The 16,089-nt window shown below is 59.1% G+C and overlaps 2 protein-coding genes across 2 annotated transcripts; both read right to left on the bottom strand.

Moving 5' to 3' along the window:
* Positions 1-3,294: 3,294 nt before the first annotated feature.
* On the bottom strand, positions 3,295-10,946 carry DDX56 (DEAD-box helicase 56). Its single transcript, XM_058725668.1, has 14 exons — positions 10,809-10,946; positions 10,559-10,720; positions 9,947-10,107; positions 9,624-9,794; positions 9,416-9,506; positions 8,653-8,897; positions 8,227-8,346; positions 7,612-7,725; positions 7,441-7,535; positions 6,311-6,384; positions 6,089-6,178; positions 5,847-5,952; positions 3,937-4,013; positions 3,295-3,627 (listed from the first exon to the last, which is right to left on the bottom strand). Exons 1-14 carry the CDS (start codon positions 10,866-10,868, stop codon positions 3,550-3,552), a joined length of 1,644 nt encoding a protein of 547 aa, XP_058581651.1. The 5' UTR covers positions 10,869-10,946; the 3' UTR covers positions 3,295-3,549.
* A 1,906-nt stretch (positions 10,947-12,852) lies between these two features.
* TMED4 (transmembrane p24 trafficking protein 4) lies at positions 12,853-15,873 on the bottom strand. The gene is made up of 5 exons (XM_058725667.1): positions 15,618-15,873; positions 15,398-15,498; positions 15,109-15,234; positions 14,703-14,849; positions 12,853-14,328 (listed from the first exon to the last, which is right to left on the bottom strand). The coding sequence occupies exons 1-5, from the start codon at positions 15,856-15,858 to the stop codon at positions 14,179-14,181; spliced, it is 765 nt and encodes a 254-aa protein (XP_058581650.1). The 5' UTR covers positions 15,859-15,873; the 3' UTR covers positions 12,853-14,178.
* Between the last annotated feature and the right edge of the window lie 216 nt (positions 15,874-16,089).

Below are 16,089 nucleotides of genomic sequence, written 5' to 3'. Positions count from 1 at the left end.
CGCCCTGAGTCACGGAGGGGACACACAAGGTGCGTCCAACCCGCTGTGTCAGAGGGCAGAGTCCAGCCCGGTCGGTACATCCTTTCCTTTCACTTTTCATTGTAAACAGTCAGGAGCCTCTGGCACCAGGACAGTCCCTTAGTCGAGCCCCTACCTCTGGGTCTCGCATCCCAAGGTGGACAGCAGGACGGCCAAGTCCGTACTAGAGACACAGAGGAGGGTGGCCAGCTCAGGCGGGGAGTCAGGAGGGCTTGCTGGACAAGGCTGTGCTCCAGCAAGGGAACTTCCAAATTTAGAAAAGGTCAAGGGCACCTGGGTGGCTCGGTTAAGCATCCAACTTTGACTGTTACAATCTCACAGTTCATGAGTTCGAGCCCCACGTTGGGCTCTGTGCTGACAGCTTGCAGCCTGGAGCCTGCTTCAGATTCTGTGTCTCCCTCTCTCTGCCCCTCCCCTGCTTGTGTTCAATCTCTCATAAATAAAATTTTTTTAAAAATTCAAAAAAAAGGTCAGCCAGGTAGATCTGAATTTCAGACAATGGATAATTTTGTAGATCACACACATTGCATGGGACACACTTATGCTAAAAAGTGACAGCCCTCATCACGTATGTTACAGATGATCGGGCTCGACAAGGGATGGGACAGGACTCAAACTAAGCTCTCTCACCTGGGGTTCCAGACTGGGGTCCGCAGATCCCAACACCAGCCCAGTCTGTCCCTCAGCCAGGTGCCACTGGCCTGGCTTTTCTCTGAGCCTCAGTTTCCCCATCTGTAGAATGGGACAGGTGCATAGACATGAAAGCTCACCTCTCAAGGGGTCTTGAGCCCAGCACCATCGGCCTCCCCTGGCAGGAAGGTCGTGAGGAACACAGAGCCCCAGGCCCTGCCCGAGACCTGCTGGCTCAGACCTGCATCCCTGCATCGTAAGGGGAAGCCTATGCCTCAGGTGTCTGCAGAAATGAGGGGAGGGGTGCTGTGTGCAGAGCCCCCGTGGGCATGTCCCACACAGGAACACTGGATGGGTCACTTCACTCCACTCACAGAGACGCAGGGGGAAACCAAGAGAGGCGAGGTCCCCCCCTGGAAGCCAGCTGGGCCGGCGCACCGCGGTGTCACAAAGAGTCCCTGCCCATGTGCCTACTCTGCTCAGTGGACGGACTGCTGGTGGGCTCGTGGGTGAGCAGACACTGAACTCTAATGTCCCGAGAAGCATCTGTCCAGTGGTGCCTGGCCCACTCCCCATGCAGGTGCGTGAGCACCACCCCCTTGTGCATGCACAAATTGCTGTGACAGACAGAAACAGGGCACCCCAGCACTTCCTCCTGCAGGACAGAGGCCAGCATTTGGCAGGGGCGTCTCCCTGCACGTACCCCACTGGACTGCCCCTACCTCTCAGGGACCCTGCCCCTAGGGACCAAAGTGCCTGGAACGCGTTCCCCTGAGTCACTGGCCCGCGGAAGATGGGTATCAGTTAGCTGGAAACACTCTGGGTCCAGAGGTTTCTAGGAGCACAGTGTTCTTCCCTCCTTTATCTCCACCGCCGGACGCTCCTCTGCTCCAAAACCACCTGCTCCTCCCTCCACCTTCTCAGCACTTAGCATAGGACTCTTATCTCAGAAATAAATTACTTCCTCAGCCTTTCCCTATTTGGAAGACACCACTTTGTTTTCTTTTTGCTCTCAGATGCGTCAGGATCCCACAGGCTGTTTCCAGTCAGGTCTGTCTCAGTCAGTGCGCTGCCCAGCCCCCCACCCCACCCCTGCACCTGGCAGGTCCCAGCAAGTGTGTGGTTTGCGGCTCAGGTGCAGTTAAGAGCGGATTCCCACCTCCCAGAAGCACCCACTCAGGCGTCCGTGTGGGTGTGACTCTGCCGGCTTGAGGTGACATGGTCCCTGCACTCTGCCGACCTTTCGGCTGTGAGCCTTATGCTTCAGGCTTATAGCAGGCTCACCCCACCCCACCCCACCCCTTCTAGGTCCAGGGTGTCCTCCCACACGCCCACATCCCTAGGGCCTGTCTGGCTCTGGTTTAGACACACATTGGGTGGACAAGTCTAGCCCCAGGATGTAAATTAAGTTTCCCCACATGTAAATTAAGTAAATGGACACAGCAAGGCCTATCCCCAGGGTGAGGTGGGGACTAGATGACCCTCTGTGGTGTCAGGGTGCAGGGACGCCCCACTCTCTCCACTGCCCCAGCTGGCTGACATTCTAGCTCAGGGAGGGGTGCGTCGGCACAGCCCAGCTCCCATGTGCCTCAGACGGCACCTGCCCCGTGGTGGTGAGAGTGCTGGCCAGGCCAGCTGCTCCTCCACTGGGGTGGCCACTGGGCCAGCACAGGGCCCACATCCCATCCACCAGCCCTCACTTGCCCTGTAAGCTCAGTGCGCCGGGAACTTCTGAACCCTGCTTCCCACCTGGGAATGGGGACCGGCCTTCTCCAGAGCTTGTTGAAGACAACAGGTGTACAGCCTCAGCTCTGTCCCCAAGTGGGGACCAGGCCCAGGGCAGTCCCCTTGGACCCAAACCCTCCTGCACCTGGATCCAAGCTGCAAGCTCACTGGCCAGGAGCATGTGGAGGTGGTAGAGTCAGAGGGACAGGGAACCTCGGGGAGAAGGCTGCTGTGCCCTCGTAGGCAGCCCAGAACACCCAGGGCCCTCCTGTGCTCAGGACCAGGCCTCGGCTCCTCCCCGCCTCATAAAGCAGCTTCAGGCCAGTTGGAACCCCAGTGGCCCCCCAGGCTCGCTCACAGAGCCCCACCGGCACACCTCAGAAACCCTCAAATGCAACAGCAGCAGGAAAGGTCAAGCCCCAGCAACCCCAAGCGCCACCACACCCTCACAGGAAGCAAAGACACAGCTTCCTCGCTGCCCTATGTTCTCTCCCAACCAGCCCGGCCTCACAAGGCCCACAGCAGGTGACAGTCACACCAGGACACGGCACGAGGGAGACCCCTGCCTTTGGACAGCAGCAGACGCTGGGATCTGCTCCTTCTGGGGCCTTCTGGCTGGGTGGAGAGCCTGGAACGCTGCACATGCACACCCCGTGACGACTCCCTGGGCTCCCTGCCTCTGGGAGGCATTTACGACACAACCAGGCTTGGAGGGGGAGGTGTGGGGCTCACGGCTGGGAAGGCCCGCCTCCTTGTGGTGCTCCAGGGGAGCAGGGTCATTCCAAGTCCTGGGCACGGCAGTGGTTGGGCCAGAGACCCAGGCGAGGTGGGTCACAGCGCCGCACGGCTGACCTCCGCTGGCCCGGCAGGTACCACACGCAGCAGGCAGAGAGCCAGGCGCCGCCTCCTGGATGCAGTTTAATTCCCAAGGTTTCCAGGGATGAGCATACCTTCACACAGAGAGGAAGCACAGGCCAGGCCAGCCAGAATCCTTATTCTGTCAAGGAACAAAGTGCCAGCCTGGTGGCACCAGGAACCAGCACCACCACGGCGCTGCCTGCCCCACCATCCAGACCATCCAGGACGGGAAGCTGGCCTCCGCTCCCTGCTCAGCCCCAGAACGCATCCCCAAGACCAGAGGCTGCACGCACAGCCTCAGGGAGGCACAGCGGTGGGCCTACGTCTCTCTTCTCTGTGCCTGAAGCTGCGCAGTGGGTTCCGGGTCCGTGCCTTCTGCGGGGCAAAGTCACGGGTTAGCCAGGAAATTGGGTTCAGTGGAGACAGACTGGGAGAGATGGGAGGCATGGTCCCCGCTAGACAGGGTGGGCAGCGGGGGCAGAGCAGACCCTCCTGCGTTCTTGAAGCTGCTGGCAAGCAGCCCAGGGAGTGTCTGCCCCCACGACTAACCCGCAGCCCAAGAGCATGGGCCGAGTTCTCAGGGCCCTTCCCCCACCTCCCAAGGGCAAGGGACATGTACACCCCTAGGACAACGGAACAAGGTAGGAGAGCCCTGCAGCATCACCAAGGACCCAGAAAACTTACCTTGACCTTGGCCTTCTTAGAGGCCAGCTTCTTCCGCTTCTTGGGAGGGTGGACAAGACCACGCAGAGCAGGAGGGACTAAAAGACACATAGACCCCATGGCTACCACCACCCCTGCACGTAGCCCACCTGCCCACCCACGCCCCCTGTGACCGGCGGGCTGGCTCCAATCCGCCCCTATGTCCAAGGGGCCCAGGAGCCCCCGCTGCCTCCTGCCACGTGCCCAGGGATGCGAGGGTGGCTGTGTTCTGGGACGAGATTGCAAAGACACAGGTTAAGTCCCTCCCCGACTGTGTTTGTTGGCTGCGTTAAGAACGTGGCAGAAAGATAAAATCACATGCATTTTTAAGGCAAAGATACTTCTGAAACAGAAAAAAAGCCCACGTGTAACTTCTTCACATGTGGTCTGTTATTACAAATTCATACCCAAGCAGAGCCCTTCCTCCACATCCTTCCTACACCCACCAGGCCACATGGTCACTGCTGCCACGTGCTGTGATCCTTGGCCTCTGACCTCACCACCACCTGACCTTGGCAGGGCACCCACCCAATCCCCACAGGCCTCCACATCCCACTGCCGCCGTCTCCCACCTCACCTGGCCCCCTAGGCTCCCCGCCACACACTCTTACCAAAGACTTTGCTCCTGTGGGATGCAGGACAGGGTTCCCTCACCCCCTTCTCCCTGTCTCTCTAGGTCAGTCCTTGGGGAACCTGGCCCCCACCAATCCCTCCGGGTCAGTCCTTGGGGAACCTGGGCCCCACCAATCCCTCCAGTTCAGTCCTTGGGAACCCAGCCTCCACCAATCCCTCCAGGTCTTTGGGGAACCTGGCCGCCACCAGTCCCTCCAGGTCAGTCCTTGGGGAACTTGGCCCCCACCAATCCCTCTAGGTCAGTCCTTGGGGAACCCAGCCCCCACCAATGCCTCCACGTCAGTCCTTGGGGAACCCGGCCCCCACTAATCCCTGAAGGTCAGTCCTGGGGAACTTGGCCCCCACCAATCCCTCCAGATCAGTCCTGGGGAATTTGGCCCCCACAGTCCCTCCAGTCTTTGGAGAACCTGGCCCCCACCAGTCCCTCCAGATCAGGCCTGGGGAATTCGGTCCTTCCAGTTCAGTCCTTGGGGAACCTGGCCCCCACCAATCTCTCCAGGTCAGTCCTTGGGGAACCTGGCCTTCACCAACGTCTCCAGGTCAGTCCTTGGGGAACCTGGCCCCCACCAATTTCTCTAGGTCAGTCCTTGGGAACCTGGCCCCCACCAATCCCTGAAGGTCAGTCCTGGGGAACTCGGCCCCCACCAATCCCTCCAGATCAGTCCTGAGGAATTCGGCCCCCACCAGTCCCTCCAGTCTTTAGAGAACCTGGCCCCCACCAGTCCCTCCAGGTCAGTCCTGGGGAACCCACTCCACCAGTCTCTGTGGCACCTTCCCATGTTCTGAATCCTTCTGTGCTGCTGGCCCAAGCCTCTCCTACACACCCACGGGCTTGAGAGGGCCAACTCTTACTGGCCCTTCCCCCTTAACCTGTCTTCAGCAAGTTCAGCACAAAAACACACGTGCTTGTTACCAGAGACACCACACACCGGACACCATTACCAGGATTACGGCTGCACAAAGAAAACCAGACACTTGGACCACCTGGTTGAATTCTGGCCTTGACTGTACCCCAGAAGCCGAGCTCATGGTCCATTCCTGACATGACGGTAACCTGGGCATCTCTGGTCCCCATGAGGCTCAGACAGACCTGTTCCCCAATCCCCCACCCCCGCTTCACCTCCTGCCATGACCCCCTTCCACACTGGCCCTGCTGCATAACCAGCGGCTGGGATGGTGCTGCTGGGCCTGGGTGCGGCCTCTGCCAGTGCCTGCAGCATGGGGTCCCCGCCCCTGCCCACACAGGGGTACGCGCTCACCTAGGTAGTCAGGGACATGGCCCAGGTGGGGCTTCACCACGGCAGGGTGCAAAGGCAGATCGTGCCGCAGCAGCTGGAGGTCCCGGGGGTTGTCTTCGAAGTATGTCTGCAAGGGACACGGGCGAACAGCAGGCTCACTCTTCCTTCTGAGGCCCTCCTGTGAGCAGCTGCGCCCCACGTGCTCCCTGCTCAGAGCCACGTGTCCCCCACAGAGGCCGAGTCCTCCCCCCACCGGCCCTCACCTTGAGCCTCTCTGAATGCAGAAGTTCCTCCTTGATCTCCTTCAACCTTGCCTCTCGAATGGCCTGTTTTGTCACTGAGCGCATGGCGTCCTGGGTGTGCACACCAGAGATCAGGACGGCGAGGCTGCCCAATCTTCCCTCATGCCCAGCATTCAGCAGCAGGGGTCTGACCCAGGTCCCTGAGGAACGGACCCCCCTCTCCCCACCCCACGTTCCACTCACCCTGCAGCGATAGCGGAAGCCCTCGATCTCCTCCATGCGGAACTGGTAGGGCAGCAGGACAGGGGCCTCGTTCTCTGTGGAGAGAACAACACAGAGGGTTCCCTGGGCTGAAGGTTCAGGGTGGGTCTACTGGGGGGTCACCTGCTCAGAGCCCCTTGTAACCCCTCCCTGGGGCGAAGCAGCCCAGAGCCCAGCCCACTGCTTCCCCGTGACGAGCATGTGCAGCGAGAAACCAGAGTCTTGTGGATGGCCCACGACAGCTGCTCCAGGACACTGTGACTGGGGCAACCCATCATCCCCTGGGTGCCAGACACATCCTCAGCCTCGCAACCTGCCCACCTACCCACTCTCGCCATAAGAGCAGCAAAAGCAAAGGGCAGCACAGAACACCACCACCTGCAGCCACGCCCCGTTCTGAGCAAGAATGGCCACGCTGGGACACTCAGCGTCCGTGACAAACCAGCGTGCCAGCTGAAGAAGCCAGGGCACAACGCACCCCTCACATGCCTGCCAAGCGGTGCCCCGGCCCATCTTCTGCACGAGCCCACAGGCTTAATGCCACGTGATGAATGGTATCTTTCCCGCGCCCCCAACACAGGCAGCAATGAGGCTGCACAGAAGCCCTGTCCGGATCTCCTTACAGAACCTCCTGGCTGGAGGGCAGCCCCAGCCACGCCCCTTGCACAGCCTGCCCCTCGGCCTGGAAAGTTGCCAGCTACGCTGCTGCAACGTAACCTCGAAGACAGAGGAGCCCAGACCACGGCTGGGCTACCTGGGGGTCAGGGAAGGACACCCCGCGTAGCCTCCTCTCCCAAAGTCCTCTCCTGGGACACCACCAGCCCCCTCCCTTTTCTCCAAACCCCCTCCCCTCCCTTGGTCCTTCTGCCCCTTGAATCAGACAATAAACGTGACTTTGACCACCTGCCCGACAGCTCTGGACCTCAGCTTGCTCATCTGTGGGGGATGCTGCCTGCCACCCTGAGTGTGAGAAGGTGGAGCAGGAGGGAGGGGCAGGGCAGGGCCGAGCAGAGCAGGGCCGAGCAGGGGTGCTACTGCCCACGCTGGTGTCCCCGCTGCCATCCCCACCACTGGGTCTGAGGTGTGGCTGGAGAGGAGGGCTGGGCTCTCACCTCCACAGAGAAGCTCCTCGATCGTGTCCAGGTGCGATTGCTCAGCGGGCAGCACGAAGGTCAAAACCATGCCTGGGTTGTTGGCGCGCGCCGTCCTGCAAGGACACGTGGCCCGGCATCAATCTCCAGCCCGAGGCCCACTGCCTGCCTGCCAGGCCCCGGCTCTCCTACCTGCCAGCCCGATGAATGTAGGCTTCAGGGGTAGGGGGCAGATCAAAGTTGAGCACAGCGCACACGTGGTGGAAGTCTATGCCCCGGGCCACGCCGGCCTCCGGATCAGAAGCCCTGTGGGGAGACATCCTAGCGTCAGACTGACCTCCTCCTCCCTCCAGACCAGCGATCTCCAGCCTCTCAAGCCTTTTAATTCGCAACATCTCTCAATAAAGCTTGATAAGAAATGATAAAACCCTAATGGGTTTAAAACCCTAGAATTGGTACTGTTTCAGGACCTAGGGTAGTGGCGGCGGCCAAACCTTTCACCCTGACCTCAGCGCGGGGGGGGGGGGGGGGGGCGGGGCGGGGGGGGGGGGGGGAGCAGACTCACTGCATCACAAAGCGATCCGAGAGCCACACCTGGAGTCTGTTAGGCTCACGTTCCCTTGGGGAACCTACTCCTCACCCATCACAGACACACACCCAGCACAGGACGGCCCACCAACAAGCCAAGTTTGGCCCTTACCGCTGCCCTGGGGCACGTGCAGGTGCACCCTTCACCCCTCTTCTGTGGACCCGCAGGCCTGAACACCAGACTCCCTGCAGGGGCTGGGAAGAGAGACCAGCACTCACCTGTCTCCCTTGGGGCCCTTGCCTCGACGCTTGCCCTTAACCAGGGCTCCCAGAACTTCGGTGTCGGTCGCTATGACACAGTCGTAGAAGCCTTGGTTGAACTGTGAGATGATGTGGCACCTGTGGCCCGAGGGCAGAGGAAGCGTTGGGCCCAGGAGGCAGCTGGAGTCCCCCTCCCACCCTGACATCATCGTAACCACCACCCTGACACTTTCCTCCTCTCCAACTCTGTTCCTGCTCAACTGTCGTGCCTCAACAGCCTCAGCTGAAGACAAAGCGACGGCAGGAGTTGTGACAGGGAAAGTCAGCGAAGATCAGTCAGGCCCACAGCCAGGCCTCTACTTTGTGCTTAAGAGAGAACGCCAGCCGCGCCCACCCCCACCAAACCCCTCCGGCGCATCTCAGCTGGGGGGTGGCGTGGCCCACCTGGAGCGCAGTGGCAGCTCCCCGTTGAGCACGCAGGCGGGGATGCCAAACTGCTCCAGGAACAGGCGCAGCCTGTAACTCCTCTCCAGCGTGTTGACAAACAGCAGGGACTTGCCCCGGATCAGCGAGAGCTTGAGCAGGGCGTACAGCAGCAGGAACTTGTCCTCCTCGGTCTCACAGACCACCTGAAACTGCTTTAACTGGTCTGGCCCTGGCAGCTGGGACTCCTGCAGCTTGAGAGTAACCTAGGAAAGACGGCCCCGCGGCCCGCAGTCAGGTCAGCTACCGCAAGCTGCTGGCCAACCAGGGCACAAAAGTGTGAGCCAGGGCACCCTGCGTCCCCTTCATCTGGGTGCCATGACAATTCAACGCACCCTAACCGTCGTGTGGGTGGAGGACACAAGACTACGATGCGCTAGAGGCACGTGACAGAGAAACACAACATGAGGGATGGCCCTCAGGAGGAAAGCCCTACGGCAGTAACCTTTCATAAGAGTCCAGCTCACGTAAGGTGAGAGCTTCGGCCATGCTGCTCAAAGCAGCCTTTCTGACCCTTGGGGGTCCCTGCTCATACCTTGAACCACCCCAGTGGACATCTGCGTGGTTGTCTGTAGCGGACAGCGTGTTAACGACCACCGGCCTCTAGCGCCTCAGAACCAGAGAGGTTCACGCCCTAACAACTGTCCCACCCGAGATACCAAAGAGCTCCTTCGAGAAGGGAGTTTCACATCAGCGGCTCCAGCTGGTACTGCAGGGCCCTTACCGGGTTATGCAATACCAGCTCCTTGAGGGCCTGCACGTCCTCATTGAAAGTAGCTGACATCAGAAGAGCCTGATAAATCCGGGGCAAGTGACTGGAACAAAGCAGAACCTGTCAGACTCCAGCTCCGAGCCACCAAGTGTAGCAGGTGAAGCTCTGGCCCCCTGCTCCAGGCCCTGGAGCCTGTTCCCACCCCACGCGTCCTCCTTACCAGAGCAGACTCTTGAGTTCCTCCTCAAAACCAAAGGAGAAGAGAAGGTCAGCCTCGTCCACCACCAGCAGCTCCAGGGAGTCTCTCAGGGTCAAGCTGTCTTGCTGCAAGTGGTTTAAGATGCGAGACGGGGTCCCCACTACTATATCGGGCTTCTCCATCAGCACAGCTCTGCAGGCAGGCAACACCTCAGTATGGGAGAGAAGGGCGCAGCTGGGGCCTCACCCCTGCCTGCTCCTCCTCATGACTGCATAACACCCCCCCCCCTTAGCCCCCCAGGCCCATGCCCTTCATTCCTCCACGGCCCTGCTGCTCTCACCTACCTCTGAGAGGCTGAGTCCTCAGCAGCGGAGACATCTGCCACACGGATGTCCCGAGCGCAGTAGGCGGCCAGCTGCTGAACCATGGACCGGGCCTGCCGCGCCAGCTCCTTGGTGGGCACCAGCACGAGCCCTCTCACAGCCTGCTCTACCGCGGGGCCAGTCTGCAAGAGCACAAACGTCGGACTTCAGCGGGCCAGCCCGCGGCCGCAGAGCCATCGGACGCTTTGCTTTCCTTTCCTCCGTCTCTTCCGGGCAATCTGACCCAACCGTGGGGGCTTCCCCATAACCACCTGGCTGTGTCCTCATCAAGCCCTCGCTCACTTGTATTCTTCTCAGAACGGAATGCTCTTTCCGCAGGCGCCGACCCTCACGAACGGCAACTTACTTTGCGGTTACAAAGTTACTTAAACGCTAGAGGTTCACGTGAGTTAAGCAGAACCGGGAAAGGTGCCCGCTCTCCATGGCACAGAGAAGGGAGTGTGATGCAACCTCTACGCAAAGAACAACGCTGGCAGCGCCTGGGCCGGGGCCAGGCAACCTCGGTTGCAGCCCAGTGCGCGGACCAGCACCAGGCACGCCCCTCCCGCCCCCCGGGCTCCCGCCCCGACCCACCGCCTTCCTGTGGAGCAGCAGCTGCAACATCGGAATGGCGTAAGCGGCCGTCTTCCCCGAGCCCGTGCGCGCCCGAGCCAGGAGGTCCTTCCCCTCCAGGGCCAGCGGGATGGCCTTCTCCTGGATCAGCGTGGGGCGCGACCAGCCCAGGTCGGCGACGGCCTAGGAGACACGAGGCGCGGCTCAGGCGGCGCGCGGCGCTGTGGCCGCCCCTGCCCCGTCGGCCCGGCTCCTCAGCCCTCCCTGGTACCTGCAGGAGCCGGGGGTCCAGACCCATGTGCTCGAAGCCCAGCACCTCTGGGTCCGCCATGCCGCCTCTCTGCGACGCCAGCGCAAACGCACCGCAGTCAGAGCGCGACTGCGCATGGGCCTCACCCCCCCCCCCCCCGGAAGTGCTGCGACCTGGGTTTCCGGCGTTCCGGCTGGGCTGTGCGGCTGCGGCAGTGCGCAGGGTCCGGGGTCGCAGGCGGAGCCTCATCCTCAGGCCCGGCCGGGCGGGTGTTCCGGCGACGGAGGCGGGGCTGCGTGGTCGCCGGTGGGGGTCTTCTCGGTGCCCGCCTCCGCCCGCCCACCAAGGGCCCGGACCCGCCTCCTGTCCGCAGTCGTTGCCTGTGGGTCCACCTTCAGGTAGCGCTGCCTCTGTCAGCCTCGCCCTAGGAGTCCCGCCCGCACTGCCTCCACCGGGAGACTAGCGTCGGGGCCTGCCTGTGTGCACCCCCCGCCGGGGAGGGGGCCCCCCCAAACCCGCTCCCGGGCCGCGGTGTGTGCGCTCCGCCTGCCCCCGGGCCGCCGCGCTTGAGGCCACCTTCTCGGCACCTGCGGCGTCGGTGGAGTCCAGGTTGCAGTGGGAACCGAGCAGGGGGTGGCGGCTTGCAGAGAAAACATGTGACCCTGCGTGCACCAGCACAAGGGCTCAAGGCCCCCGAGGCACTCCATAGGACAGACAGGCTGCAGCACCTAGGCCGTACTGGGATGAGGGCTGGAAAAACGACTAGCATGAGAGAGAGGAAGGTCGGCCGGCCTGGAGTTCCCTAATGTGGCTGCCCATCAGTTACCTGCACAACGTGGTTAAAAATAAGGATTCTCGTGGCCACCTGTATTCCCTACTGCTGCTGTAACAAATCAGCATAAACTTAGCAGCATAAAACAACACAACTATTGTCCTATGGTTCTGTAGTTCACTCTTACGAGGTCTCACCAGGCTGAAATAACTTTGGCAGCACTGCATTTGCTTCTGCAGACTCGGTCCTCACGTCTCATCGCTGTCTTTTGCCTCCACTTTCAATGAACCTTGTGATGCCACTGGACTCACCCAGATAACCCAAAATAATCTCCCTAGTTAATAGCAACCTTCATTTTCCTTTGCCCAGAGCTGGAGACCAGGCCTCTCCCCCTACTGTTTTTTTTTTTTTGTGGTTAAGGATGTCATACTAAGAAAGGAAGAATTTCAGAATGTAATCAGGGTAGTATTGTGAAGAAAATCAGATTTCCCTGAATCTAGCCAAACTTGTTTTCTAAAAAAAAAAAAAAAACCCAAAAACAAAAAACCTTTCATAGACCACAAGGTATGTGAATGTCACACACCAGCACGAAGATCCTCCTCTCCACAGCCACCACTTGATGGCCCATCATCTTTCACTGACCTGCCCCATCAGTGGTCCATGCCCCTTCCTTTCAAAACGTCACAGAAGAAACCCAGAACTCACAGACCTACTGGCATAACCAAGATCCGCTTGACTGTGTCTGTAGTGGATAGATTGGAAGCCTGCTCTGGTTCTTAGCTGTAGTCTTTTGCCCTCCCTCAGCCCGGGCTCCAGCAGAACAGCCACAGTCCCGGCCACATCCCTTAGTCCCCAGGCGCCCCAAGCCAGAGGTCCGCGTGGCTAACAAGTTCCAGGGCCACCTCTTTTTCCCTGTGTTAATTCTCACCTAAGAAAATTTTAAACTAGGAGCACCTGGGGGGCTCAGTTGGTTGAGCACCTGACTTTGGCTCAGGACATGATCTCACAGTTTGTGAGTTATAGCCCGACACTGGGCTCGCTGCTGTCAGCCTATCAGCACAGAGCCCGCTTTGGATCCTCTGTCCCTCTCCCTGTTCCACCCCTGCTGGCACTCTCCCCAAAATAAGTAAATATTTTTTTAAAAACTGAAAACTAATTTTTAAGTATTCAAAGAAATTTTAGAGAAGTCAGTTACAGTAGTTCACTTACTGGACTGTTACACAACCATCCAGAATCAGAAACAGGAGAGACACTTAATTTTAAATACGCTTACACATATTGAATGACAAAGCCTAGAAAACAAACTTGCATGTGTTTTTATGATTAAAAACATGAACACATGTGGAATAGTATGGGATGCAGAGAAAAAGATTTAGTTCTGTGGGTCAAATAATATGTTAAATGAACAAATGCATGTAATAAATAAAACCATGAAAGAAAAAGCCAAGAATGGGCAAGTTTACTACAACAGGGGGACAGTGTACTAAGATCTGTAAAAGATTCCAGGGGCTAAGAAACAGGTAGTTCATCTGCTTGCGCGATTCCCTGCTGATGGGCCTGCGTGGCCGACCTCTGTGAGTGGCTGAGCAACTGCCCTGTCCGTTCCACACCCATGGACACCCATCCAGCCAAACCCCTGCAGAATGAGGCCACACTGAAGCCCACTGTGGGACAGCACGGGAGCCAGCAAGGCCAAGGGCCTTTCTTCCACTTCCTTTCGTGCCTCCCCTCTGCTCACCACCTCTTACTTCATTTCAAACACAGCTACTACAACACATTTTATTTCACTGGAAAAATCTGTGTGAAGAACCAAACGTGGCTCCTGCAAAAAAAACATTTACCACGGCTTAAATCAAAGTGAAAAAAAGAGTAGGAGGGCCCCGCCGGTGCTAGCTCTGTGACTGCCTCACTCTGAGACCCTGCGTGATGGAAATCGCAGGTGCCTCAGGGAAGTCTCTGCCCGGCCGCCTGGGGAGGCCGTGAGAGCACCTATGATGTCTGTGAGCTGCTGCGGCCCTTAAAACTGTTCGGAGAAACAGCGTAGGGGAAGCTGCATGGGTGTTTTCACCTAGTCAAACACAGGCAGGAACACTTCAACTAGGAAGTAAAATATATATAATTTATCAAAAAATAGTTCTAATATATAGAAAAACATTGCAATTCTCTGAGGCCTCTGCCCCTTATTTACATTCACAAAGCCACTGAGCAAACACAGGACTAACAAGGGAATAGGGAGGCAGGGCCACCCCTGGCCGGGCGTTTCAGCTGCCTACTGCAGAAATAGAAAGAGAGAAATTAAAGGGGTAACAGACACTTTTTCACTCGCTCTTTTTGTGCCAGGATGGGGGGAATCCCTGGATATAAAAGACCCAAGACTTAGTCCCGGGTCAGTTCCGACTCCAAACAGACCCCAAATGGACCTTTGGAAACTCAGACCAACGTCCTGGGTCCGTGAAAAACAGTGTGCACAAGTGGCTGACGTGAATGCTTTGTTGCCATGGAAACAATGTGGCTTGTGGTCTTTTTTCATTTTTTTTCCCTCAAAATCCAGGTGGAGAAGTTATCAGGTGGGGAAAGTACCAAAAATTGATGTGACGGGAGGATCGGACGGAGAGGATACTACACCAGCTTCTTGGCCTCAAAGAAGCTTTTGAGGTGACGCATCTGCCAGATTCCAGTGAGGATGAGGATGACCGTCTGAGCAATTGACCACCACAGGACCCTCTGGTTGGTGCTCTCGCTGGTAAGACGGAAGCGCTCCTCACGATACTGCGCGAGACAACAGAGGTGGGTTAGAGGCACAGGGGAAACGTTGCCGGCTATTGTTAGGCTCCTCCCTCCTGCACAGGATTGAACTTCAGGACCAAGTGCCTTCTGAAATACCGCCCCTGATCCCACTGGCAGTGGCCCCAGGGTGGCATGCTGCCCTCCGCAAGCATCCCTGCTGGGCGGGCAACAGCTACTGCTAGACTGGGGACTGTCCTCTCTTCGCTTGGTCTACAAAGCTTGAAGACGGCTATGGAGACCGATACTCCCCGGTGTCAGCTGATCCCCCAAGTAGGAGAGGCCCCAGGCAGAAACTTCCAGTAGGCACAGAGGGTACAAAGGTCAGCAGCCATGTCCCAGTACAGTCACGTGCTTACCCTCTGGTAATCCTGCTCCTTCTGGATCTGCTCCACCTGATCAAGTAGCTGTCGAGCTCGGAGCTGCAGTTCTGTCAGTTTATCCTTGGCGGCAATCTCGGGGTAGTTGTTGGCATGCTCCCCACCCTGGATGTCTAGGTGCACACGCTACAAAGAGACGGGATGAGCGCCCCAGGGTCCTAACGTCAGATACCCTCTGAGGTTACAGTGTCTGAGCCCAGGGGGCCTCCGACTCTGTTCAAGGCTACAGAACCTCCTCTGGTCTCTGGCTGTGGGATAGGAGTGCTGCGTCTGTCTCCCTGTGACCGTGTCACAAAGTGTCACAAACAACAATGGTCATGAACTCAAAACTTGACAAAATCAAACTCAAGATTCCGAGCTGTGGCCAAACAGAACATTCTCTTACCAGTCTGCCGCCAGCAAAGAGGGACATCCTGGTGGAGTTGGAATGCAGGCAGATCTGGTGGTCACCAGGAGTGTGGGAAGTAAAGGTGAAGCGGCCCTCCGAGCCATACTGCCGGGACAGCACCACCTGCAACAGGACAGAGAGAGCCTCTACCTGTACTGTCACCTGTCCCAGGGCACGCTCACGTCCTCTGAGCTCCGCGCGTCCCAGACAGCTCTAGCGAAGGAAGCCCGACGGAGTCTGCAAAGCGCCCCTGCCCCAGCCTGAGCACGGCCAGCGGGGGCCCTACCTTGCCTTCGGGATCCTTCACCTCCACGTGCATGCCCAGGCCCGGGGTCGAGGGCAGAAAGACTTCCTTCTGCTTGTCCCACATCTGGGTGCGGTAGTTCCCTGCGGAGCAGACAGAGCCGTCACGACCCGCCTGCTCCGCGCGACTCCCACGCTCCGCGGGGCGCCGTGACCGCGTCTGGGGGACACGCAGGGCCCTGTCCTCCCTCGCCCCGCCTGACCGATGACCATGGTCTCGTCGGGGATCTCCTCGATGAAGCAGCGCTTCTCGGTCTCGCCGATGTGGAAGTAGAGGCCCCGGGCGCCAGCTGCGCACAGCGCGAGCAGCAGCAGCGCCGGTCGTCCCATCGCCCGCCGCCACCCGCCCCGACACCTGCCAACGAACGCCCTCGGCCCGCCGCGCATGCGCGCGCCTGCGCCCCAGGCCCGGCGCCGCAGCGGGGCCAGACGCAAAGTGCGCATGCGCTATGACGCCGGCCCTGTCTCCGTCCGGGTCCGCGGGTCTTCCAGGCCGCGCAGCACGGCCGAAGAGGAGAATGCGCATGCGGGGGACGCCCGGGGCCCCTTCCCGCTTCCCCGGAGATGTTGCTCTCCTCGACATCTACCTAGCGCGCCCTCCTGTGCGCACGCGCACTCCTGCGCCCCACTTCCAAGAGACGCTGCGCAGCCGGGGTCAGAGCGCTCACGCGCTGA

This window comes from Neofelis nebulosa, chromosome 4 (assembly GCF_028018385.1).
Source record: "Neofelis nebulosa isolate mNeoNeb1 chromosome 4, mNeoNeb1.pri, whole genome shotgun sequence".
In the NCBI taxonomy this organism is placed as follows: domain Eukaryota; kingdom Metazoa; phylum Chordata; class Mammalia; order Carnivora; family Felidae; genus Neofelis; species Neofelis nebulosa.
The sequence above is the reverse complement of the archived record's forward strand: the minus strand, read 5'-3'. Positions and strand labels throughout refer to the sequence as shown.

What these genes read in the sequence shown, in the direction of transcription:
- TMED4 (XM_058725667.1), bottom strand. Translation starts at nt 15,858, where the DNA reads ATGCGCACTTTGCGTCTGGCCCCGCTGCGGCGCCGGGCCTGGGGCGCA. An exon ending in CGACGAGACCATGGTCATCG is followed by an intron (nt 15,499 to 15,617) that starts GTCAGGCGGGGC and finishes TCTGCTCCGCAG; the next exon opens with GGAACTACCGCACCCAGATG. An exon ending in TGAAGGATCCCGAAGGCAAG is followed by an intron (nt 15,235 to 15,397) that starts GTAGGGCCCCCG and finishes GTCCTGTTGCAG; the next exon opens with GTGGTGCTGTCCCGGCAGTA.
- DDX56 (XM_058725668.1), bottom strand. Translation starts at nt 10,868, where the DNA reads ATGGCGGACCCAGAGGTGCTGGGCTTCGAGCACATGGGTCTGGACCCC. An exon ending in AAGGGCCCCAAGGGAGACAG is followed by an intron (nt 7,726 to 8,226) that starts GTGAGTGCTGGT and finishes GTCTCCCCACAG; the next exon opens with GGCTTCTGATCCGGAGGCCG. An exon ending in CCATGTCCCTGACTACCTAG is followed by an intron (nt 4,014 to 5,846) that starts GTGAGCGCGTAC and finishes TGTGTCTTTTAG; the next exon opens with TCCCTCCTGCTCTGCGTGGT.